Source organism: Giraffa tippelskirchi, chromosome 14 (genome assembly GCF_054371585.1).
Source record: "Giraffa tippelskirchi isolate mGirTip1 chromosome 14, T2T-mGirTip1v1.2.pri, whole genome shotgun sequence".
NCBI lineage: Eukaryota > Metazoa > Chordata > Mammalia > Artiodactyla > Giraffidae > Giraffa > Giraffa tippelskirchi.
The window spans coordinates 67,190,339-67,215,997 of record NC_137288.1 but is presented as its reverse complement, the minus strand read 5'-3'; the positions used below and the strand labels follow the sequence as shown (position 1 = coordinate 67,215,997).

The 25,659-nt window shown below is 39.7% G+C and overlaps 1 protein-coding gene and 1 long non-coding RNA gene across 25 annotated transcripts in view; one reads left to right on the top strand and one right to left on the bottom strand.

The window, feature by feature from the left end:
* Positions 1 to 4,548, top strand: part of LOC145534559 (uncharacterized) — a 59,597-nt gene extending 55,049 nt beyond the window's left edge. The window contains exon 3 of the long non-coding RNA XR_014074744.1: positions 4,249 to 4,548. This is a non-coding gene — a long non-coding RNA (uncharacterized LOC145534559). The remainder of the gene's footprint in view (positions 1 to 4,248) is intronic.
* The window catches only part of WDR7 (WD repeat domain 7), a 373,254-nt gene that overhangs the window by 307,321 nt on the left and 40,274 nt on the right, over positions 1 to 25,659 (bottom strand). For 16 of the 24 annotated variants that reach the window (XM_081562297.1, XM_081562301.1, XM_081562309.1 and 13 more), the window contains 8 exons: positions 16,400 to 16,571; positions 12,689 to 12,795; positions 10,750 to 10,828; positions 7,028 to 7,202; positions 4,243 to 4,319; positions 3,274 to 3,393; positions 1,587 to 1,732; positions 855 to 957 (listed from right to left, as the gene is read on the bottom strand). In XM_081562297.1, the coding sequence (XP_081418423.1) occupies positions 855 to 957; positions 1,587 to 1,732; positions 3,274 to 3,393; positions 4,243 to 4,319; positions 7,028 to 7,202; positions 10,750 to 10,828; positions 12,689 to 12,795; positions 16,400 to 16,571 (979 nt within the window). Of the gene's footprint in view, positions 1 to 854; positions 958 to 1,586; positions 1,733 to 3,273; positions 3,394 to 4,242; positions 4,320 to 7,027; positions 7,203 to 10,749; positions 10,829 to 12,688; positions 12,796 to 16,399; positions 16,572 to 22,858; positions 23,024 to 25,659 lie in introns of all 24 variants that reach the window. The other 8 variants (XM_081562306.1, XM_081562311.1, XM_081562307.1 and 5 more) reach the window with 1 other exon arrangement.

Sequence of the window (25,659 nt, the reverse complement as noted above, 5' to 3'; positions counted from 1 at the left end):
AAGTGCATTTCAACTTTAAATTGATATTAAGTAGGTTTTTAGAAGCAATGCAGGAGACCTGGGTTTGATCCCTGGGTCAGGAAGATTCCCTGGAGAGAAGAATGGCAACCCACTCCAGTATTCTTGCCTGGGAAACCCCAAGGACAGAGGAGCCGGACAGACTACAGCCCATGGGATCACAGAGTCAGAGACAACTGAGCAACTAACACTAGAAGTCATAATAAAATTTGCTTTTTATAGAGAAAAAATTCTTTTATTCTTTATTTCTAATGCCTAATGATTTAAATCACTACATGATTTGGGAGAAATACTGCAATATGTTATTTAAACAATAATCAGTCAGCATTATTACATAATTATCTCTGTCATTCTAAAAGTACATCTGTCACTATGTTTAGAACTGCATGAGTGTAAAATCAATTTATAACATCAATATGAATTTTATCAAAAAGTCATTACCACTTTGTAATCAGTGTTAAGATCACTTTTATTCCTGGAGAAAAGTGAATGCTTATATTATAGGCATATTATACATGCATGCAAGCTCAGTCGTGTCTGACTCTTTGTGACCCCATGGACTGCAGCCCACCAGGCTCCTCTGTCCATGGAATTTTCCAAGCAAGAATACTGGAGTGAGTTGCCATTTCCTCTTTCATATAGGCATATTATAAGCAAATGTACAAATTATGCTTATGATAACCGACCATGTCAAAATGTTTTACAACATCTAATAGAGTGCCTTGAATGGCAATCAATCTTTGAAACGCTTAGCTACCAAAAGACACTTAATAATTATAGTTGCGGAAATTTTTCAACATAGCCACCAACTATAAATGATACCTGAAGAATTTTACCTCTTTATCTGTTCGATCCAAGAGGCTATGTTGTACTGGAGGAATTAAATTTTCAACTGCTTTCCCCACATCACTACGGAATGAATCACTAGCTGGAAGGCAACTGAAAATGAGGAAAATACACAACATTCAGTAAAAAAAAATACTGACATTAAATATTTTATCATACCCATATGATGAGTTTTTTTCACAATGGACATTATATGGATTTTTTTTATAGTTAATTTAATATAGGCATTAAATTAAATAATGTTATTAAAATACGTTACTCAAATAGAAATCCACCTAATTGTTGTGCTTAGACATGAAACCATAATTACAAACTTAAGTTCTCAAGTTTTTCTTTACCTAAATTAAATATTTATACTTTCTATATTTTCATACTTTCAGATTATATGCAAATTTGGAATCGCTTGCTTTTTTTTTTTTTTAAGAGTTATATTTTATTTGGTGGGAGTTTCTAGGACTTAAACCTGGGAGACAGCATCTTAAGTAACCCTGAAAGAACTGTTCCGAGGAGGCAGAGGGGAGAAGCCAAGTTATAAAGAAGTTTGCAACAAGGGGCAGGTAGTCTAAACATCAAAAATTATTGTTAATTAAGGAAAACCAGTTACCTCAAGTTAAAAAATTTAGCGCTTTTCTTTGTATGGGAAGATGCAAGAGCCTGGACTCACTGAAATCATGCAATCTCTCGCTTTTGATTAAAATCCTAACTCATTATTTATTGAATACCTGGCAGGTAGTTTGTAAATGTAACTCTGCCCATTTTCAGTCCAGATGATGACTTTATCGGCTGAGACAAAGTCACCTCCCGTCCACGTCTGCCCGTTCTCACTGGGACCTGAGCACAGCAGGGAGTAGTCTCCAGCATCAAACACCTACGGGGAGCAAGAGATCCATGTTCAAGCCCATGCTGGTGTCACTTAAGTAAAACACAGCAACGTTTTAACTGAAATGAAAACTTTTAGAACCATATTTAATAACCTCAGGCCTCTACAGTTGGCTACCTCAATTAAAGACATTTTGTCAGTGAACCCCAGGGCACAGTTACCTTCAACAGGGAAACTATGACACGTCCCCAGCCTCCAGCGGGCAGGCAGGAGGCCATGACAGCAGGGGTCAGGATGCTCCCTCCACACGGACAGGAATCCTTAGCCTTTCTCAGCTAAAGGGAAGGGTGCACCATCACATGACAAGTACCCAACCTCCAGGATGAATGGTGACGATTCCCAGTTTTTTCCTACTTTTTTTCTAGTAAGAAAGTTCAGTTCGGTTGCTCAGTCATGTCCGACTCTTTGCGACCCCATGGACTGCAGCACACCAGGCCTCCCTGTCCATCACCAATTACCGGAGTTTACTCAAACTCATGTCCATTGAGTCGGTGATGCCATCTAACCATCTCATCCTCTGTCGTCCCCTTCTCCTCCTGCCTTCAATCTTTCCTAGCATCAGGGTCTTTTCCAATGAGTCAGCTCTTCACATCAGGTAGCCAAAGTATTGGAGTTTCAGCTTCAACATCAGTCCCTCCAATGAACACCCAGGACTGATCTCCTTTAGGATGGACTGGTTGGATCGCCTTGCAGTCCAAGGGACTCTCAAGAGTCTTCTCCACCCCTCAGATTGTTATTTCCAAATAATACATGGAAAGCTTTGGAAAATATGGTAGGCACTATAGCAGGTGATCAAAACTTGCTGGCTCTTTTTCTATTATGGAAACATTAAAGTCTAGCAAGGAGAAGGCAATGGCAACCCACTCCAGTACTCTTGCCTGGAAAATCCCATGGACGGAGGAGTCTGGTGGGCTGCGGTCCATGGGGTGGCTAACAGTCGGACACGACTGAGCGACTTCACTTTCACTTTTCACTTTCATGCATTGGAGAAGGAACTGGCAACCCACTCCAGTGTTCTTGCCTGGAGAATCCCAGGGACGGGGGAGCCTGGTGGGCTGCCATCTATGGGGTCGCACAGAGTCAGACACGACTGAAGTGACTTAGCAAAGTCTAGCAATGTGAAAAGCAATATGTACCTTTCACCATTAGCTCTAAAGTGACAGAAGACCTTCCTGACTCCAAGATGTCAGAAAAGGATGGCAATTGGGAATGATAACCTACAAAGTTATGCCCCAACTTGCAGAAAACTCACCACCATTGCCCATGCTGTACTGACAAGACAATGAAGAATATGGCAGCAAAACACAAAAATTAAGAACTAATAAACACTGACTGAATCATTCTATGAATCAAATCAAAAAAAGGCAACTATGTAGCCAAATTCCATACCTCAGAATATATCAAAAACAGACCAAGTATTTAAAATATTCTAACACCAAGCTTCTCCTTACAATAATCTTTAGAAGGCTGATAAGCCAAAATCTTGAAAGGCAAAAATACAGTTTCTTACTTATGTACAGTTATCTTACCCTCCAATACTTGGAGCACACCACCAAAAGTGACCTTTGTGTGAACGCACAAAAAGAGATGCTTTGGCAATTCTGACAGTAAATTGGTTTGGATTCCTCCTCAAATATTGGCTCAGTATCCTGAAAAGAGAAATATTTGTAAAAACTTTAGGGTTGGCAGGATTGTCAATTTAAATTATCACACAATGATAAAGAAAACAAAAATAAAGGCATCACTTGATGTGCTCATCAACTCAGCCCCTTATGTTGAGGACTAAGGTAGTACAAAGCAGCCAAAACGTACTCTAAAATTACGTGGGCACACATCTTTGCTACAAAGCTACTCAAGATTAACAGACTAATGAGAGTCAGAGTGTCATCACCGGCAATGACAGATGCTAAAAATTTTAGTTAATCTTAATTTCTGTCAGTTTTTTACATAAGGTTGTAGGTTAAAAAAAAAGAATGAAAACATCATTTCCTTCAGTTCCTCCCAGACTCAATCTCTAAAACTTCCCTAACAGAAGAGATTAGTATCTCTTGCCAGACAATTGATCTGCCTTTCTTATTGATAAAAAGTAAGAAGGAATTCAAGTCTAAGGAACTCAAGAGGACTAAAACTGGCTTTATATCCTTTTTGCAGTGGTTTGCTTTCTTCCCCCTACCTCAAGCAAACTGCCTTTTCAATTTAAACAGAAGCAGTTAAGGAGAATCCTCCTCTATGTTTCTCTACGCCATATCCTGTACAATATGTTTCTCTGTTTTGCATCCTTGATCAAGCAGATGTCTACCATCAAAAGGGAAAACAATAATTCATGTACAGAGATAGCATTCCAGGGGAATGTTCTACACTATGTCAATAAGACTATGGAAAAGAAAAGCTTTTTCTTCCCTCTTTAAGTAAAAAAGGGAAGCAGCCTATCAGGACTACAGTGTAAGACTCCTCAAGAACAAAACCTGAGAACTCACTTCCGATCTCCTTTGTCTCACCTGCAGGTCGCTTATTTCCGAGGTGACGATCCACACCTTCAAGATGCCCGTCACTGAGAGTGCCACCACGGTGTCGTCTACAGGGAGGAGGAAGAAGCAGCTGGTTACGAGCGTAATATCATTGCTTTCTACACAGTAACGTGGTTACAACAGTGACGTGGACCATGGTTTGCTTTAATGAAACTAAATAACAGTATGTTTTACAACTAGCATGAAAACCTAATTCTAGGTTTTAGGAAATGACAGAAACCAGATTTTGAGACACAGGTTAATAAAGATGGTCAAACATGCAGAATTCAAAGAAAACCTGTTTTTAGCTGCTTGATTTCTTATTTCTAACTTGCAGGCTTTAATCATTTCAAATATTCTTGATTACCATGCCAACAATTAACCTTAAAAAACTTTTTAAGAACAAGTTGAAAAAATTTTTAAAAAAAACTTTTATTCTTCAAAGTTCGCTTTTATTTATCCTGGGGAAGCACATTCATATTGTGTCTTCAGGACACACGTTTCCCCCTTCCCACCTACCTCACCTGCCTTCTAGACATTTTATTGCACACTACTCTCTCCATAGACCATGATCAAGGGAAAGACATGATATAAAACCTAAATCCATCAGCTTCGGGTGAGGGAGAAGGCAGAGCAAGACAATAATATTCATGAACTCTGAGAGGCGGGGCGTTAGAAAGCAGTTTAATGTAGGCTCCAGAGAAACGGAGGGATGCGTTAAAAATCACGTTTTCTTCACTAGTTAACCACTGATCTATGGATAACTGAACTGATCTACCTTAAATTCAGTTTGCTTATCTGTAAGCAAATATAAATGAATAACATAACGACAGCACTTAGCTTAATAGGTTGTTATGAGAATTAAGACACCACAGGTATAGCCCTCAGCCCATCAGTACAGATTAGTCATTACTGTTATTGAAAAGAATTGCTTACTATCTTTCAGTAAAAACTTTATTTGTACTGCCTGGTTCCCTAGGCAAGTTTAAGCACTGAAATGTACTGATTACAATTCCATGATCCCTGTATAAAGAAGCTAGAACTGCTCACAAATTGTCAATTACAGTAAAAGTGCAATATACCAATAAATCCAAAATTCTCAAATCTCCACACACTAGAATAAGGCAAAGTAGATTAAAAATACGTATGGTAGCAACATTATAAACGAACAACATTTAGAATTGTAAGTACAGCACAACATTTTCCATTAATGTTGCATTCTACCCTGTTCAGACCACAATACAAGCATATACATTTCACAGATGGCTATTTACCACGCATACCTCATAAGGCTTTATGCGTGCGCGCGCTGTCGCCTCAGCCGTGTCCAACTCCGTGCGACCCCACAGGCTGTAGCCCACCAGGCTCCTCTGTCCGTGGGGTTCTCCAGGCAAGAATACCGGAGTGGGTTGCCATTTCCTCCTCCAGGGGATCTTCCCGACCCAGGGATTGGACCCACACCTCTTATGTCTCCTGCACTGGCTGGAGGGTTCTTTACCACTGGCGCCACCTGGGAAGCCCTCAAGGCTTTATGTACCTGTGTACAAACTACTTCCTCTGCAAGAAACATCACGACCCCACGTCTGACAAACTCCTCTTCACCTTTCAAAGCCTAGATGAGACTTCATCGAATCTGGGCAGCCTTCCTACTTGTCCTCAAAGCCCCTTCACTGCCTTTGCTAATTCTAGCCTTGTACTATTTCTCTGTCTTGTCACACGTTACACCCTGAAAGTGCCGTTTGTTTCTATATCATCCTCCTTTACTAGAATTCGAGTCCTGTCAGTAGCTCAATCCTCTGTACCTAAGAAAAGAATACGCACTCAACAAATATTTGCGGCGCGGCCGTTGAATAAAAAGCTATGGAAAACTCCTAGGGAAGGCAGTTCACCAATGGACATGACGTAACACAGTGGTAAAAGCAACCGCTCTGGGGTCCATCTGGGCACCAGTAAGCCACAGGCTTGCTCTGTGATCTTTAGCAGAGACTCCATCATGCAAAACTTATCCGTCTCCTCATCCACACATCCTACGACAGCAGTAGCCACCTCACTAAGCTCATACGGAAAGGCTAAGCATGTGCCCAATGCTGGGAGCGGTCTGCACATGAAGTCTCATGTCAATGGTGACAGTAGTTACAGACCAGCCTTTACAGCAGAGCACCATGAAGTCATCAGGAAGGGCTTACATGAGTACACCAAAAGGCACAGATGAATATACATTCAATGTTCAGTATTACTGTCCTTTTCCCAAACAATCTTACTTTGCTCTCACAATTGTTACTGCTGGTTTCAACAGAAATGGAGAAAACATACTCATATTTGTTGAGCATTAACTACACATCAAGCACTTACCAGGAACAGTCATTAAACTGAATTGTGTATAATCTCCTCCCTTTTCATTATCTTCACATAAAATGGAAACACTTCCTACGACTCTTCATAGCAAGTGACAAAACTGGGCCCAAGAAATACACAAACTATGGTTTCTCTCAACATACCTCCAAGGGGTTAAGATCTTCTTCCAATTCAGAAAATTCCTGACATGCTCTAAGACTGCCAAAAACTAGTGATCTATTCCTTGGAATGGAGATAATCTAACATGTTAGATCTTAGTTCAATCAAAGACTCCTTTAGGAAGGTAGAGACAGACCACAAATCACGAGAGTCGCTATTTCCTTGAAGAATACAATATAACCAAGTATATTAATATTTGATACACTATAGAACTCTGTAGTAAGCTAACCATAGTGCAGAAACCCCTAGAGGGCACACTGACCTTGTGTTCGGTGGGATCGAATAATACTCATGGAGCTGATCCAGTCTGGAGAGATCTTTGAGACCAAGGAGTACAACACTTCAAGGCTGGTGGCATCCACCACAAGGATTTCAGGATAATGACCGTGGCACAGCAGCCGTCCTTCTCTCTGATTTCCAACAGAGAACTGGTAGAACTAGAAGGAAAAAATTTTCAATGTTCTTTACTTAAGATACTTGATTCACATACATTCACCGAGCTTAGTAGGATGCTCAATTTCTGCAGTAGTATCTCCAAATATATAGCACACACTACTATACATATAGTACATATGTACTATATGGTACATATTACATGTCTATGGATACACACGTGCATACATCAACTTATGCTAATAATACGTAAAATCTCTGATTAAAATTATTTTCTTCCTAACATCTTATCTTCCCTTTTGAACTATTTTGGAGCAGAATTCGTGATAATTCTTCTGTTTCATCCCTCTGTAGTGTTCTAAAATAAAACTGTTAAAAAAATACTAATAATAAAATAAAACTGTTGAGTGAATTAATAAAACATCTGCATAAAATCAGCTTCACAAACAAATCGAAGCAAAAGGGTGCCACAGGTGGGACACAAAAGTAATAAGAGTTTTTTAAGTGAACGAGGATCAGTGGGTAGAGGTTTGTAATCACTAGTCACAACCAAATAAAATTTAGCAGCAAAGATGATCTATTCAAACAAAACCAGAAGTAAATTCTGTATAACCCAAGTGTTATTTTAGACTGGAGTGCAAGACAACCATTCTAAACCATTCTCATAGTGCACATTTATACTTTGTGGAAGAAAAAGAGAGAAAGGACCAATACAGCGATGCTACTCATGCCAAGAATAACTCAAAAGGATAAGCAGGGTTTCCATCAAGCAAAGAGTAGGGAAAGAATGCCTATCAAAATAAGACCATCGACTTTTCAAAGGACCCATCTTCCCTTAGCCTCAAACAATAAATAAATAAGTTACCTCTTAGTGGAATGATTCCCCTAGAAGAATTTAAGAAATCTGGGACCTCTAGTATCCAGACTATTACTTTCCAAGGGACTGGACCTTATACAAAATCACATGTGTTCAAGCTGGACACCCCACAAAGGACGGAGCTGTAACCACCCCACAACTGGGGAGGTAAGGAAGAAACTGGGTCCCCGCTGCTCCCACACTCCTCTGTCCACTGCTCAGAGCTCGGCAGTGGAAGACAAGGCTTTCTCAACCATGGAGTCCCCTGTACTGGGAGCACAACTTTGTAAGGACACACACGGAGCACGGAGCACATTAATGAAGCACCAGGTAGCACCTAAAACCCCCTGAGAGGGGCTAGTAAAATGCAGACTGTCAGAAGGCGGGGACCACTAGATCTTGGGTCAATCCATGACACAAGAGCTGGGCTCCTAGGAACGCGTACGCAATCATGTGACTTGGCCCACAGAAGTGGGGACAGATGGACGGGAAGGAGGGAGGGATGGATGCGGGGCTCCCACACCAGCCAGGAAACACACGCATGCTGCAGTCACTAGTGAGCGCTCTGTCCTGAGGGCAGGGGTATTTTATCAGACCTGCCTGACTGAACGCCTCTCCTTTTTGCTTTAAAGTTACACTCCAACCATCTTCCAAACACTAATTTAGCGTCCAAGATACTTTGAGGTGGGCAAAAAAAAAAAAAGTGACTTTAATGGAGAAAAAGGTTTTCCAATTATTAAAGAGGGATGCCCCCAAGAGTTCTTTTAATAAGTTGGCACTTCCTTGTGATTTCAGTAAGTGCCAGTGTCATCAAGGTTCATCTTTTCTACATATATAAAAGAACAACCTGCTTCTGGACCTGAGAAGGTGACAATCACAGAGGAAAACAATGGCCACACACTACTAAATCTGCCAAAAACATCTTCCACTTAGGGATGACTGTCAGTCGGAATACAGAAGGCCTAAATACCGGATCTGACGAAGAGGAGGCACTGAAGATATGCGGATTAATTTTTCTTAAACTGTAAACCGAAAGTTTTTAAATCATAAAATTATACAGCTGTTAATATATTTATATCCAATGAGTCTGAATGACATTGATATACAATTTTTCAATTAATATATCTATAAAGTCAATGAATCTAAATGATGTACTATATCCCTTTTCTCTTTATAAACTTGATGACTCTTCATATGGTTAAAAAAATAAGTAATATAGGCCCTTTAAATAAAAAGCGTATGTCCTAGGAATTCCCTGGCGGTCCAGTGGTTAGGACCCCATGCTCTCACTGCCAAGGGCCCAGGTTCAATCCCTGGTCAGGGAACTAAGATTCCACAACCCATGCAGTGAGGCAAAAAAAAAAATCCAAAATGGATCACAGAGCTAAATGTGAATGGCAAAACAATAAAGATAACAAGCAACTAAAAAAAAAGCTGTACACCTGAAACTAACACAATATTGCAAATCAACCACAGTCTTATTAAAAAAATTTTTAAAGAAAAAAAAAAAACGCATATGCCCTAACAGCATTGAAGAAGCAATTTTTAAAAGGCTCTGCCAGGGCAATAAATAGTCACTAAAGATCTATACACTAACCATCTCTAAACATTTTCCATTACTTTTCTAATTTGTGTTAGTACAGAAGGTTTTCTTTCTCAACAAATGATCTTGTTTGCAGTATGATGTAAGCGAAAGAACAGAGTCCCCAGAGTCAGGTAAAGCTGTTCTGAGATCCTAGTGCCGGGAATGACTCACTGTGAGACTGGGGCAAGTTATTTAATCACTCTGACTATCAGCCTCCTTACATGGAAAAGGATAGACTCCTATCTGATGCATAAGAATATGGGCGGGGCTAAATGAGACACCACACAAGAAAGGCCTAGATATCTGCTGTAAATCTGAGTTCCCTCCTCTCCCTCTCCTTCCCCATTAAGACTATAAATCACATTTTCTATATACACTGCAATTTTCCCAACACTCAATGCAGTAAATGATGAGTAATCTGAAGCACAAAGAATTTGACAATTATGAAAGAATAAGGGGGAATATCGGGAATGTAGGCTGGAGGCTATAAATTCCTGTAAATTCCTGTGTAAGCTAGGTATATGAAAAGGTCATGTCTTTTACAGACCCAAGGCCAACTGCACAAGCAAGAAAAAGGGTATCATCCAAAAAGTGGATTGTGTCAGACTTCCCTGACGGTCCAGTGGCTAAGAATCTGCCTTCCAAAGGAGGGATCACAGGTTCAATCCCTGGCCGGGGAACTAAGATCCCCCATGTCTCGGGGCAACTAAGCCCACAGGCCTCAACCACTGAGCCTGTGCACCACGACTAGAGAAGACCATCTGATGCACCAGAGACCCAGAGCAGCCAAAAGTGAAAAAAGAAAAAGTCTTAATGGCTCGTGTCAGTCATGAGTGGAATTTAGGATGTAGAACGCTTACCCAACCAATAAAGGGGCTCCCTCTTGGGTAACCAAGACACCCAGCAAGAGCAGACACAGCAGTGATGATGCTGGCTTACACCTTTCAACACTCGTCTCCGCTCCTTGCTCTTCCTCCCCCACGACACTGTCTTATGAAGAAGACTTCAACTGCTGCAATTCTGGTCTTCCTGTCCCATTACTCATTCCCACCCATTTTTCAAATAAAAATAGAGACTCGGTGTTTAAAAAAAACATTTTTTACAATGTCCATCTGTGCTGACTTGGCCGGTTGCAGAAATCAATACCAACCTGTATGCCAGTATGTGTGCAAGCTAATTTTGTAAATTCAATACATCTGCCATCATTCACGTCCCAGAGGCACATCTCCCTATAAAACAAAATAATAGCTGACTTTAAATCTGAGTTTTAAAAGCACAGTTCAACTTTGTCATGGTAGTTTAAAATTAATCTTCCATTAAAATGGACATATTTCAGAAAAAGCAGTATATAGTCATTATTGCCGTTCACCAAAAATTCTGGCCCTCCCAGCCACCGCCTTAAATTCCCCTCCACCCTAACCACCCTAACCACCCCTGCCCTGATCCACATTCCTTCTGGACCAAGGGAGGACTGCACTTCCTGGCTCCCTTTTAGTTGGTGGAGTCGGGAGCGCTTCTGGCCAGAACTTGTAGGAGGCCCTCCCGAACTCTCCTCCTCTACCTCTGTGCCAGAGATGGCTGCTCCCTCACCCGCAAGCTCAAAGTGAGCATAATAATGAAGCAGAGCTCAGGGCGAGGTGATACATGAAGGGCAGGTGACAAAAATTAGAACTAAACATTTAATTTAAACCATTCCAATTTTCCATTGATTATCAACACAGCTAGAAAATCTAGCACCACAAAACACAAAACTTAAGGTCAACTGAATTCCAAATCTTTGCAAATTAAACACAATATTCCAGTTTTGATTCCACATTTGCTACAGAAGTTTTACTGTAGTCCATGAGGTCGCAAAGAGTCAGACACAACTGAGCAACTGAACTGACTGACCAAAAGAAAAAAGCTTTATCTCAAACTAAAGAGACAACATTCAAAATTAGAAATGTCAATATGCCTTGTCCTTTAAAGAAATAAACTGATGATTTATTTAACAGAAGAGAACATTAATAAAAAGCAGTGACCCTGATATTTATTATTAGGGTATTCGTTAAGATGCCTTAGGGCTTCCCTGATAGCTCAGTTGGTAAAGAATCTGCCTGCAATGTGGGAGACCCCAGTTCGATTCCTGAGTCAGGAAGATCCCCTGGAGAAGGGAAAGGCTACCTACTCCAATGTTCTTGGGCTTCCCTTGTGGCTCAGCTGGTAAAGAATCCGCCTGCAATTCAGGAGACCTCGGTTTGATCCCTGGGTTGGGAAGATCCCCTGGAAAAGGGGAAGGCTACCCACTCCAGTATTCTGGCCTGGAGAATTCCATGGACAGTCCATGGGATTACAAACAGTCAGACACAACTGAGCGACTTTCACTTTCCTGTATCCCATGTGGTATAAATTTTTCAAAGGAAACTCATTGATCTGTTTAGAATATGCATTCTAATATGAATTTACCTGATACTGCTTCTTAGTTACACAAGGTTCTTTGCAAATTCATAAATTATAGAGAGTTGAAGGGACAATTTCTTAAATAACTCTCTTCAATAGCATATTGTATACATATACAATTTTCTAAACACCCCAAAAGTTTTTATTCCCCACGTTTAGACCCTTCGCTTGCTGTCCAATGATGTACTTCTCCAAAAGCAAGCTCTAACCTGAGACTTAGGAAAAGATATAGCTATGTTAGTGCATTAATATACATCGATATAACTGATCAAACTTTTGTATGGCTTCATCTTCCAAATTTATGCTAACCTAGCATCACTGAGGTTTTTTTAAAACTCTCAAAGTTGTCTGCCAACTCAGTAAAAATGCCATGGGGATTAACGACCACACTTTAACTTTTACGGTATTCTGAGTTTCTCAAAAGCAAGCCAAAGACATAATCATAAATTACAATAAAAGTATTATAAAAACCCTTAATAAAGATAAATTCACTTTGAAAAACAAATTTCAAATATCTTTATGTTGAGACAACTGAGACATTTATTTAAAAGATACCCAAAAAATAAAATGAAATTCCCTACTTACTAATACACTGGTATTATTTTCATTAAGGACTTAAAGAGGAGAAAAGCGAATAAGAAAATACTTACCCACTCTCAGATGCGCTCACAATATACTGTTTGTCACCAGACGCACAAGCTTTAGACAAACAGGTGATTGACGCTGTGTGACCAAACAACAGCGCTCGAGGATTGACCTAGAAAGACACAAATATGTTTTTTAAAGTAATCGTTTTCAGGAATCCCGTTAAATATTCAATATAAATGTATAGATACAGATTTGAGAAGAACTGCTCAGAACACCAAAAACTAACAGCAGCAAAACAGTGACTCCCACCAATTCAATGCTCACAATCACCCCACCAATAGTGCTAAAGTCCACAGCGGAACACCAGGAGGGGACAGTACTTGCCCAACACACAGAGCAGGGTGGAGCCAAGGTTGAAAGCGGGGCAGTGTTTAGCACAAAGCTCTGGTGCACAGAGAAATCAGGTTAAGAATGTGAATTAGTATATAAAATAAAGTAATTTAACCTCACTCATTTTTAAAATAATACTTTCTATGATCTGAAAGCACATTTAGAGACTCTAGACTGATATCCCAAACACAAAAAATAGAGAACTAGCACCCTACCAAAAGCTGGTATCAACGTTAACTATCAGGAACTAATAATGACCCTCACAGACGAATGATTTACTGCCATAGTGCCTTTGAAAGGATGGCTTAATACCCACTATTCTAAAATAGTCTGGCAATCAGCCTCCAAATTCATCTACTTTGTACCAAACAGCATGCTATTATTTTAGGTTATATCAGGGGTTTAAGTAATTTCAGGATATATTGATATATTTCTTAACATTTTATACATTTACAAATAATATTTATAACGTATGCACCAGATATAAAAAATATCTAACCACATAGTCAACACCCAGCTTAAGAAAAGAGAATGATTAATACCTTTCACACTATCAATTTTGGAATCAAAATCACCTTAGTCGTATTTTGCATAATTATAATTGAAAGAAAAATACCATCATTGTTTATGGTTAGAATTGGCCTAGAATGTTTTCTCATACAACAAACCACATTCCTATGCAGAGATTTCATATTCCTCCACTGGAAAAAAAAATGCTTTTGGTCAATTTTTTAATTTTTCCCAAGAAAATCAAATTTACCAATGGTTAGTTTTATTTTCAATGTACATGGTTTTGCTAGAAAATTCAATTTTCAGTCATAATAGAGTAACTAGAACTGACTGTACTCCCACCAAAATCTAGCAAGATGAACAAAAATAACTGAATGAAAAAAGCATATAATCCTCTCAATAGGGCAATAAAAGCATTTGACAAAATTCAATATCCTTTCCTGATTAAAAACTCTCAACAAATTGGGTGTAGAAGGAATGTACCCCAACATAAGAAAGGCCATATGGAACAAGCCCATGTGGAAAACACTAAAAGCCTTTTCTCTAAGATCAAGAACTTAAGATAAGGATGATTACCCTTGACATTTCGATTCAACATAATATAGGAGGTCTTAGCCAGAGCAATTGAGCAACAAATAATAAATAAAGCAACCAAGTTAAAAAAGAAGAAGTAATGTTTTCTCTGCAGATGACATGATCTTATATGTAGAAAATCCTAAAGACTAAACCAAAAAACTGTTAAAACTAATGAAGAAATTAACTAAAGTTGCAGGATACAAAATAAACATACAAAAATCTGTTGTTTCTATAACAACAAGTTATCAGACAGAGAAATTAAGCAATCCCACTTACAATGGCATCAAAAAGAATAAATTACTTAGAAATAAATTTAACCAAGGAGGTGAAACACCTGTATTCGAAAAATTATAAGACACTAATGAAAGAAATGGAAAAATAAATAAGTGGAACGATACCCCACATTCTTGGGTTGGAAGAATTAATGTTGTTAAAAGGGCCATACTACTCAAAGCAATCTGCAGAGTCAATGCAATCCTATCAAAATTCCAATGGTATTTTTCACAGAAATAGAAAAAAACCTGATGAAATTTGTGTAGAACCATAAAAGATACCAAATGGGCAAAGCAATTCTGAGAAAAAGCAAACTTGGAGGCTTCAAACAATGAGTACCAACATAATTAGAGGAAAAATAAAAATGTGGTATATTGTTATTTATACAATATTACAATACAACAGTTATATTTACACATTTCTATTTTTATCTCACCATATTCCATAAAAATTTATGTCACAGTTATTAACTAATAAACATTTCACATATAACTAGTACAGAGATAAATAAGATAATCTGTTCAACTGATCAAAAAAAACAACCCATCCTCAAAGGCCACAGTTCAAAAGTGACAGTTATCAAGTTATCAGTGGCAAGGAGTAATGTTTAGAATTAAAAGATGTGATGAGACAGTTCTTGAGACTCATCACAGACACTAATGCTCCGATCTGGGACCTTGAGGGCACTAGTTCTATAGTCAGCCAGCATTCCACACTCCTTTCTTTTTTCTTTTAGTTTTTTCTTTGTTTTCTCTCTACTATCTGAGATGCTGTAATTACTCATTAAATAAACCCTTACTACGTACAAGCACTGTGATAACTGCTTAATATAACTTCCCTCACAGAATCCTTACCAAAACCTTGTGTGGTTGACCCTATTTTAAACATGATGAGATGTAGGCATGAGACAGGTACGTAAATTGCCCAAAGTCACACAGCTAGACACTAGAGTAGCCAAGATTCAAGCCAACTTCATTTGCCTGCAATGCTGAGCTTTTACCATAATGTTTCACTTCTTTCATTATTGCCATGTATTATAAAATTCCTGACAATTATAGTTTTATCCTCCAAAATTACAGCTTTACAGGTAGTAGAAGCAATAAAACATTGTATATAGGTAACAATACCTATATTAACAGTTTTCCCTCCTTTACTCTTATCTCCATCTCTCTACATACTCACGAAATACTACTTCTGCAATTTCTCTCTGACATTTTATTTTTTGCGACACCACATAGTATGTGGTATCTTAGTTCCCCGACCAGGTATTGAACCCGAGCCCCCTGCAGTGGAAGCACGATTCTTAACCACTCAGATACCCAGGTGGTTGAGATGAAGAACATGTTCTAAAACTGACTGGTAATGGCTGCACAACTCTGTGAACAGAGTAAAAATCATTAAATTGTACACTTTGAAGGGGGTATTAGTATGATATAAATTTTATCTCATAACAAGTTTTTTACTTATAAAGCAACTTTTTTGCCTCTACATTCCATGACAACTATCATCCCATCTTCTCTGTTCCTCCTTACAGAAAAATTCCCAGGGAAGTTGTCAGAGATTGGAGGTTAAAATATGGAAAAAGAGCGTCTGTCCACAGAGGGCAGCCAGGAGCAGAGCACACGGCAGTAAAGAATGGCAAAAATAAATGCCTTTCAAAATAAAAGCAAAAAAATGTATGTTTTTACAAAGTTTTCCTCTCTTCAAGTCACTGACACTAGAAGGCTCAAAATTGTTTTTTAGTATCTTTTTGGAAACCTCCTTCAATATGGTTAGAAATTTTCTGAAAAAATCTTAAACGTAACATAGTAAGCCAGGTAGGATAGCCATTATAATTGGGAATCAAGCCAATGACCAGCAGGAGTCAACTCTGATGAGTAATGTTGGTAATCATTCTGAACACCAAGTTTAGTCAAAATGCATCTCATAGAAAATACAGAGGTAAAATTACTATGGAACTGTGCTATGTTTTGTTAACAAGTTTTTTGCATGCAAAAAGTGCGATCGGCATTTCAAACACTCACGTCTAAATCTATGGAAAGATCCCAGAGACATATCTGCCCGTCGTGGCATCCGGTCACGATCGTGGCCCCGTCGTCTGTTAGAAGGACAGCTGAGATGCAGTGTGTCGGGGCTCTACGGCCCCAGAGGACGATGGGCAGCACAAGGCTGTTTCCTGCCATCCTGCTGGCAAACCTAGAAATGTGGTAAGAGCAACATTAAACATTAAGGTATTTCCCTCTGAAACACATCACACACTTTTATTTTGAAGCCCACTTGAACTTACTAGGTGCCAAAAATTCCTCTAAACATTATGTGTGCATGCTAAGTCGCTTCAGTAGTGCCCAACTCTCTGTGACCCCATGGACTGTAGCCCACCAGGCTCCCCTGTCCATGGGATTCTGCAGGCAAGAATACTGGAATGGGTTGCTATTCCCTTCTCCAGGGAACCTTCCTGACCCAGGGATCGAACCCAGGTCTCCAGCAGGCAGATTCTTTACCGTCTGAGCCACCAGGGAAGTTTCATGCTATTAGTTGAAATATACTCTATCTAATCCATTAGCACAGGCTGCCTTGTCACTGTGCTTTCCTGTAAACCAGTAGCTCTGAAATTCCTCCTCAGACTGGCCTGTCTGAGCTCACAGTTGGTTTGGGCTGACAGAACCTGGGCCCAGGGGCTGCTCTGCTGACCAGCCGGGGAGCCTGGGCCTGCGTCATCAGCCATCTGACTGCCTCCTTCACTGCTTCTCCTATGGGGATAACAGTACCTCACAGACGCACAGACGAGCCCTACCAGCTAGGCTGACCTAATGGCCCCGAGGGCCAGGCAAGGATTGGTTTGATTGTTTATATTTATTTATTCAACCATTATTTTTGGAGGCACTGGGTCTTTCATTGCATGCGAGTTTTCTCTAGTTGGGACTTCCCTGGTGGTTCAGCTGGTAAAGAATCCGCCAGCAATGTGGGAGACCTGGGTTCGATCCCTGGGTTGGGAAGATCCCCTGGAGAAGGGAAAGGCTACCCACTCCAGAATTCTAGCCTGGAGAATTCCAGGGACTGTATAGTCCATGGGGTGGAAAGGGGCCGGACATGACTGAGCGACTTTCACTTTCACTTTTTCCGTGTGCAGCTGGTGGGCGCCACGGCAGGGGATCATTAGCTTTATCACACGGGCTTAGCTGACCTGCTGCGTATGGAATCTTCCCAGACTAGGGATCAAGCCTGTGTGGGGAACTGACAACCACTGGACCACTGGGGAACCCCATGATCGACTTGATTTTTAAGTGGCAACAACAGATATGTGTATAATCTAGACACTGTAGAATCTAAGATTGTCCTAGGAACTTTTCAGAAACACTTCAAGGAATTGCCACTTTCTATGAAACAAACTAGTTTAACATCCATGGTCTCATTGCTGGTTGCTTTTAGCAAACGTCTTTTCTTTAATCCACTACTTATACTCTTTAAACAAATAAAAACTAAAACAAAAATACTCTCCCTGGAAAGAAAACGAGGCATGTAAAAAACTATGAATGACATTTACCAAATGCAATCTATATATAGTGCATCTTTTTTGTTAGAATTAATGACTTTCATGCTGTAGTGTTGGAGAAGACTCTTGAGAGTCCCTTGGACTGCAAGGATATCAAACCAGTCAATCCTAAAGGAAATCAATCTTGAATATTCATTAGAAGGACTGATGCTGAAGGTGAAACTCCAATACTTTGGCCCCCTGATGTGAAGAGCCAACTCATTAGAAAAGACCCTGATGCTGGGAAAGATTGAAAGCAGGAAGAGAAGGGGACGACAGAGGATGAGATGGTTGGATGGCATCACCGACTCAGTGGACGTGAGTTTGAGCAAACTCCGGGAGATGGTCAAAGACAGGGAAGCCTGGCATGTTGCAGTCCATGGGGTCGCAAAGAGTCAGACATGACTGAGCGACTGAACAACAAAATGGCTTTCATCAATTTGTTTCCCCCCAAACTTCATCTGTTTGCTACAACAAGTAAAGGCATGCATTTGAGAGAAAAATCCCAAGTTCCTTCCGTATTTATAAAATCCTTTATGTACCATGTTCAGCAGTTCATAGACTACCATGACATTAATAATTATTTCCATATTCCTATTTAAATGAAACAAAGCACTGAGCCCATTTTAACAAACTGGGTACAGTATGTTACTGGCTGAATAACATATCCATCAGTGACTTTCTCAAAAAGAGAATCTGGAAGGAGTTCATCTCTCCATGGTGACAACATTCATTTTTAAGATATTATCACCAAAGATTTCTCTCAACTAAGTAAGCTCACAGCACTAACATGATACGGTGAGATCAAGGAAGAACACCAGGGACTTCCTTGGCAGTCCAGCAGTGAGGACTTCACACTTCTGCTCCAGGAAACAGAGGCTCAACCCCTAGCTGGGGAACAAAGATTCCACACACCATGTGATGCGGCCAAAAAGTAAAAAGGAAAGAAAGAACACCATTTCTCTCGATATGTGAGGACTCCTATTCAGTGCATCTGCTTAACTTGAAGAGAATGCAAATACACAGATTCAGGACTAAGGAACATGTGTGTGACAGGGAGATGTATCTGTTCTGGTGCAACAGGAAGGAACGTTCTGGTATTCACGTGATGAGGAGCTCAGTGGAAACCTGGAAGAAGAATGCATTTCACAGCCCTTAAAATAAGTGAAAACAATTGCCTGTAACATGACAAAGGTATTACTGTATCTTTTCCAGAGGATCCTAGTACATCACCTTATCTGCTTTTATAACTGTTCATCCGAGGAATTAGGCAAGAACTTTTGTCCAATCAACCTGGGGGAGAGGGGGAACCAGAATTCAAAATTCACTGTTATATTTCCAAGGACATGACGCCCAGATATATACACCCTGCCAAATGACCTTAAATTATACACAATGCTGTATCTAAACAGAAAGTGTCTACTGGGTGAAATATTTAAAAGTTAAAAGGATACCTGAAATGAAGCTGTAGTGAGAGGTCACAATCACTAACTGATACTGATATGTCTTACTGCTGGGATTAGGGTGGTCCCAGCAACATATAGAAAAAACAGAAATAATTTCCACACAAATAATAATTAATCAAAAGGCCCTGGTGTCAGACTGGAAGATGGTATTAAAAGAAACAGGAGAATAAGATTCCAGATCTTGTCTAGAGTGGGAGGGAACAGAAAGTCTTATCTATAGGACACAAGTGGAGAAATAGATTTGTGTTCCTGAGTCTCAGAACACACTTGATAGAAAAGCCTCCAAGATAAGAAGGTATTAAATTACAGCTGGAGGCAGACTGTGGGGAAATGGGTTTTGAGAACATTCAAAAGGTGGAGGCAGAGAAGACCGTCAAGTTACATTTGGGTATTGGCTCTGACGTCTCTCCTCAGACAAGGAGACAGCCTTGCTAAGATGCTACGTTAGGAGAGCTCAAAAATATTTTTAAAATAGGGAAGCTCATCCTTTATAAAAACTCCTCTAATTCTAGACTGGGCTTCCCTTGTAGCTCAGACGGTAAAGAATATGCCTGTAGTGCAGGAGACCCGGGTTCAATCCCTGAGTTGGGAAGATCCCCTGGAGAAGGAAATGGCGACCCACTCCAGTATCCTTGCCTGGAAAATCTCATGGACAGAGGAGCCTGGTGGGCTGCAGTCCATGGGGTCGTAAAGAGTCGGGCACGATTGAGCGACTAACACTTCCTTACTTACTTAACTCCAGACTAGACTTTCAGTTAGATAGGAAAAACAAAGTTCCTACTTGTATAAGGCCATGGTTTTTTGAGAAACATATGATCTTTCTCACTGCACACCCAAATACACTGCATCTTCAGAGTGTGTAAGAATTAAACCCATGGCATAAAGGAAGAGGCAAGAAGACTGACAAGAAATCACTGTGAGGAAAAAGCTGAAGGTCTCTACACGTAAGGGGGGACTTTGCTGGGGGTGAGAGAGGACAGGGAGCCCAATAACAACCATCACCCTGTGGCTTGGGGCCAGGTCCCCCCACACACTGGCAGAAGGTAATGAAAATTCATCATTAGTCAGCCACATGTAAAAGATGAATGTGACTTAGCTGGTTTGGGGTGGGACATTGTATAATCTCTATATATTTAATTTTTATACAAGCCCAATCTATGAAAGTTAGTCCTGCCTAACTTCTAAGAGAATTCAAGAAAATTTATAACCCCAAAAAACACAGTGATATTTCCTTCCAGCTCTAAACTGTGTTAGCTCTTATAGTCAAGATTCCTTTAGATAGCCTAGGTCCTCTTAATTTCTCTACACATTTTAAAATTAGAGTGTAAATTTCTGCAGAAAAGCTTGCTGAGATTATGACTGGCGCTGCATCAAATTCATATATCAATTTGGGGAGCATCAACTCTGCTAATGTTGATTAAATATGATTGGTGAAAGGGACTTCCCTGGGGGTCCAGTGGTTAAGACTCCGTGCCTCCAAGGCAGGGAGCACAGGTTTGATCCCTGGTTGGGAAACTAAGACCCCACATTCACAAACAAAATTAATCTTCTTAACAAAAGAGGAAATCAAATAATTTTGTGGCTATTTCCTGTAAGATTCTGAATTCATTCTATGACTTTTCTAAGAGAATCACACTTTTCTGCTGGAAAACATAAAGTTATTCTCTCCTTAAAAATGCAAATATATCTACTCACCAGCAAGAAGGAAGAAATAACATGAGGTATATATAACTAGATGCCATAAATACAAAACTGGACAAGTACCTAACAATGTATGAACACATTTTTAATCTTACAAAACTACATGTATTCTGACTTTACTAGGTATATTAACATGTTCTCCATTGAAACAAATTATTCTCAGATCAGAGATAAAATTAATTTTCCTTAAAAGTTTATAATTCCCTTTAGCAAATACAACAGATACATTCATTCATGACAGCTGAGACACTACAAGATCCTAACATGAATTTTTGAGGCAGAGAAAAGATGCATTACTTTCAGAACTTGTTTTGACCTAAATGTGTTTCAACGCATTTAGAATTAGCATATGAAAGAATACTTCAAAACCTAGAAATCTGGTTCCTGTGATAATTAGGCAACAGGAATTTCTACTAAGAAAAAAAATCTTTATTATAAGTAAATATGTTCTATAATTCAATCTCTTTTATTTATTTCATAACCTGGACCTTTTTTAGGGACTAATTCATTTACTCAAAACTAAGATAAACAGCTTGTGTCTTCCATGGTACTTGTCAGCTGTAACCAAACCAATGGATGTCCAGTGAATTACCTAAAATTCAACATAATCCTCAATCATTATGCCCCAGACATGTGGGCTTTCAACACATTTTTTTTCCTCTCTTCAATTTTCTTTTTGTATAATAAAGTCTTCTGGATCTATTTGGCTCTATATGTCATGTGTGTACATGACTTAGATACATCAAAAGGAAAAAAGAACAGGATGAAAAATGTTTAGTTCACTATATGACCAAATGATGTGAACAATCTTAATACAAAGAAATATATATCTCAGTCCAGAAAAAATGTAAATATCTCAAAACATTTTTTTTTTGCTAGCATCTTAAAAATCCAATAGAATAAAAGTGAAACTAGAAAAGCCACCAAAAGTACTTAATGAAATAATGTGAACTGAAGGGCAGCATGGCTTATGAGGACAGAATAGTCAAACATTTCTAAGAAGGGTTAACTGAGACTCCCACGGAATCTGTACCGGGTAAATCTAGTCCTAAGGGACTGATTACAATAAAAGCAAGCAAATTAGGAAGGAGCTAACTATTCAGTTTGGCAAGACACAGGAATCTAAGTCTGAATTTCTTTTTTTAAGAGGAATAACTGGCAATGTAAATTCAAAGCATGCAGTTTTCCGGCCATCATCATTCAACTGTTCTCTTCATTGGCAACATCACCTGCTGCTTGAAGGGAACTGAGTATCAAACTGAGAAACAAAGGAAATTTGTATCAAATCTAACGTAAAATCATATTTAGACATTGGCTATTAAATATAATCTTTTTACTGAAAAAGCTTTAGAGTTAAATAATGGGAGTCCTAGATTCTGTCCCTCACCTTGCCACTAACCATGCAGTCTTTGATCACAGCATCTCACTTCTGAGGATTAATTTCTCATCAAGAGTATTTATACAATGAATTTTGAATCATCTTTAAGTCAAAAAATAAATGAAATCATAAATAGCAGGGGTCTGAGAGATAAAAACCAAGTCATCTCTTTTGCCTACCTCAATTTCATATATTTTTCTGTTTCACCTGATTGCACCTATTTCTCAGTTCTAAACAGAAGTAAAGCGGTACTGCAGTCAACAACAGCAACAAAAATAACAGCTGAAAGAACACTAAACTTACGCTCAGAAGAACTATATTCAAATCCTGACTCTTCTACACAATCTTGAAAAAGTTACCACATCTGTAAAACTTTCAGAAAGTTGCCAGGGGACATGGACCACACCTTGAAATTTCACTTGAAGAGGTTTTATTCTCAGGTTCTGCAAGCTGCAATCCCCTTAGTGGACCTCTCTTCCCTTAATTTAAATCGGCAGGGACTTCCCTGGTAGACTCCCGGCTTCCACTGCAGGAGGACACAGGTTCAATCCCTGGTCAGCGAACTAAGATCCTGCATGCCATAAATAAGAAAAATTTAAATTTTGTTTTAAATTCAAAAATAAATAAATAAATTGGTACAGAATAGCTTCAGTTCAGTTCAGTCGCTCAGTCGTGTCCGACTCTTTGCGACCCCATGAATTGCAGCACGCCAGGCCTCTCTGTCCATCAACAACTCCCGGAGTCTACCCAACCCATGTCCATCGAGTCAGTGATGCGATCCAACCGTCTCATCCTCTGTCGTCCCCTTCTCCTCCTGCCCCCAATCCTACCCAGCATTAGGGTCTTTTCCAATGAGTCAACTCTTTGCATGAGGTGGCCAAAGTATTGGAGTTTCAGCCTCATCATCAGTCCTTCCAATGAACACCCAGGATTGATCTCCTTTAGGATGGACTGGTTGGACCTCCTTGCAGTCCAAGGGACTCTCAAGAGTCTTCCCCAACACCACAGTTCAAAAGCATCAATTCTTCGGTGCTCAGCTTTCTTCACCGTCCACCTCTCACATCCATACATGACCACTGGAAAAACCACAGCCTTGACTAGACAGACTTTTGTTGGCAAAGTAATGTCTCTGCTTTTAAATATGCTATCTAGGTTGGCCATAACCTTCCTTCCAAGGAGTAAGCGTCTTTTAATTTCATGGCTGCAATACCATCAACAGTGATTTTGGAGCCCCCAAAATAAAGTCTGACACTGTTTCCACTGTTTCCCCATCTATTTCCCATGGAGTGATGGGACCAGATGCCATGATCTTAGTTTTCTGAATGTTGAACTTTAAGCCAACTTTTTCACTCTCCTCTTTCACTTTCATCAAGAGGCTCTTTAGTTCTTCACTTTCTGCCATAAGGGTGGTGTCATCCGCATATCTGAGGTTATTGACATTTCTCCCAGCAATCTTGATTCCAGCTTGTGTTTCTTCCAGACCAGCGTTTCTCATGATGTACTCTGCATATAAGTTAAATAAGTGGGGTGACAATATACAGCCTTGATGTACTCCTTTTCCTATCTGGAACCAGTCTGTTGTTCCATGTCCAGTTCTAACTGTTGCTTCTTGACCTGCATACAGGTTTCTCAAGAGACAGGTCAGATGGTCTGGTATTCCCATCTCTTTCAGAATTTTCCACAGTTTATTGTGATCCACACAGTCAAAGGCTTTGGCATAGGCAATAAAGCAGAAATAGATGTTTTTCTGGAACTCTCTTGCTTTTTCGATGATCCAGCGGATATTGGCAATTTATCTCTGGTTCCTCTGCCTTTTCTAAAACCAGCTTGAACATCTGGAAGTTCACGGTTCACGTATTGCTGAAGCCTGGCTTGGAGAATTTTGAGCATTACTTTACTAGCATGTGAGATGAGTGCAATTGTGCGGTAGTTTGAGCATTCTTTGGCATCGCCCTTCTTTGGGATTGGAACGAAAACTGACATTTTCCAGTCCTGTGGCCACTGCTGAGTTTTCCAAATTTGCTGGCATATCGAGTGCAGCACTTTCACAACATCATCTTTCAGGATTTGAAATAGCTCAACTGGAATTCCATCACCTCCACTAGCTTTGTTCGTAGTGATGCTTTCTAAGGCCCACTTGACTTCACATTCCAGGATGTCTGGCTCTAGGTGAGTGTGAGTGATCACACCATCGTGATTCTCTGGGTCATGAAGATCTTTTTTGTACAGTTCTTCTGTGTATTCTTGCCACCTCTTCTTAATATCTTCTGCTTCTGTTAGGTCCCTACCATTTCTGTCCTTTATCAAGCCTATCTTTGCATGAAATGTTCCTTTGGTATCTCTAATTTTCTTGAAGAGATCTCTAGTCTTTCCCATTCTGTTGTTTTCCTCTATTTCTTTGCATTGATCACTGAGGAAGGCTTTCTTATCTCTCCTTGCTATTCTTTGGAACTCTGCATTCAGATGGGAATATCTTTCCTTTTCTTCTTTGCTTTTTGCTTTTCTTCTCTTCCCAGCTATCTGTAAGGCCTTCTCAGACAGCCATTTTGCTTTTTTGCATTTCTTTTCCATGGGGATTGTCTTGATCCCTGTCTCCTGTACAATGTCATGAACCTCTGTCCATAGTTCATCAGGCACTCTGTCTATCAGATCTAGTCCCTTAAATCTGTCACTTCTACTGTATACTCATAAGGGATTTGATCTAGGTCATACCTGAAAGGACTAGTGGTCATACCTGAATGGACTAGTGGTTTTCCCTATTTTCTTCAATTTAAGTCTGAATTTGGCAATAAGCAGTTCATGATCTGAGCCACAGTCTGCTCCCGGTCTTGTTTTTGCTGACTGTATAGAGCTTCTCCATCTTTGGCTGCAAAGAATATAATCAATCTGATTTCGGTGTTGACCATCTGGTGATGTCCACGTGTAGAGTCTTCTCTTGTGTTGTTGGAATAGGGTGTTTGCTATTACCAGTGCGTTCTCTTGGCAAAACTTTGCCCTGGTTCATTCTGTACTCCAAGGCCAAATTTGCCTGTTACGCCAGGTGTTTCCTGACTTCCTACTTTTGCGTTCCAGTCCCCTACAATGAAAAGGACATCTTTTGGGGGTGTTAGTTCTAGAAGGTCTTGTAGGTCTTCATAGAACTGTTCAACTTCAGCTTCTTCGGTGTTATTGGATGGGGCATAGACTTGGATTACTGTGATATTGAAT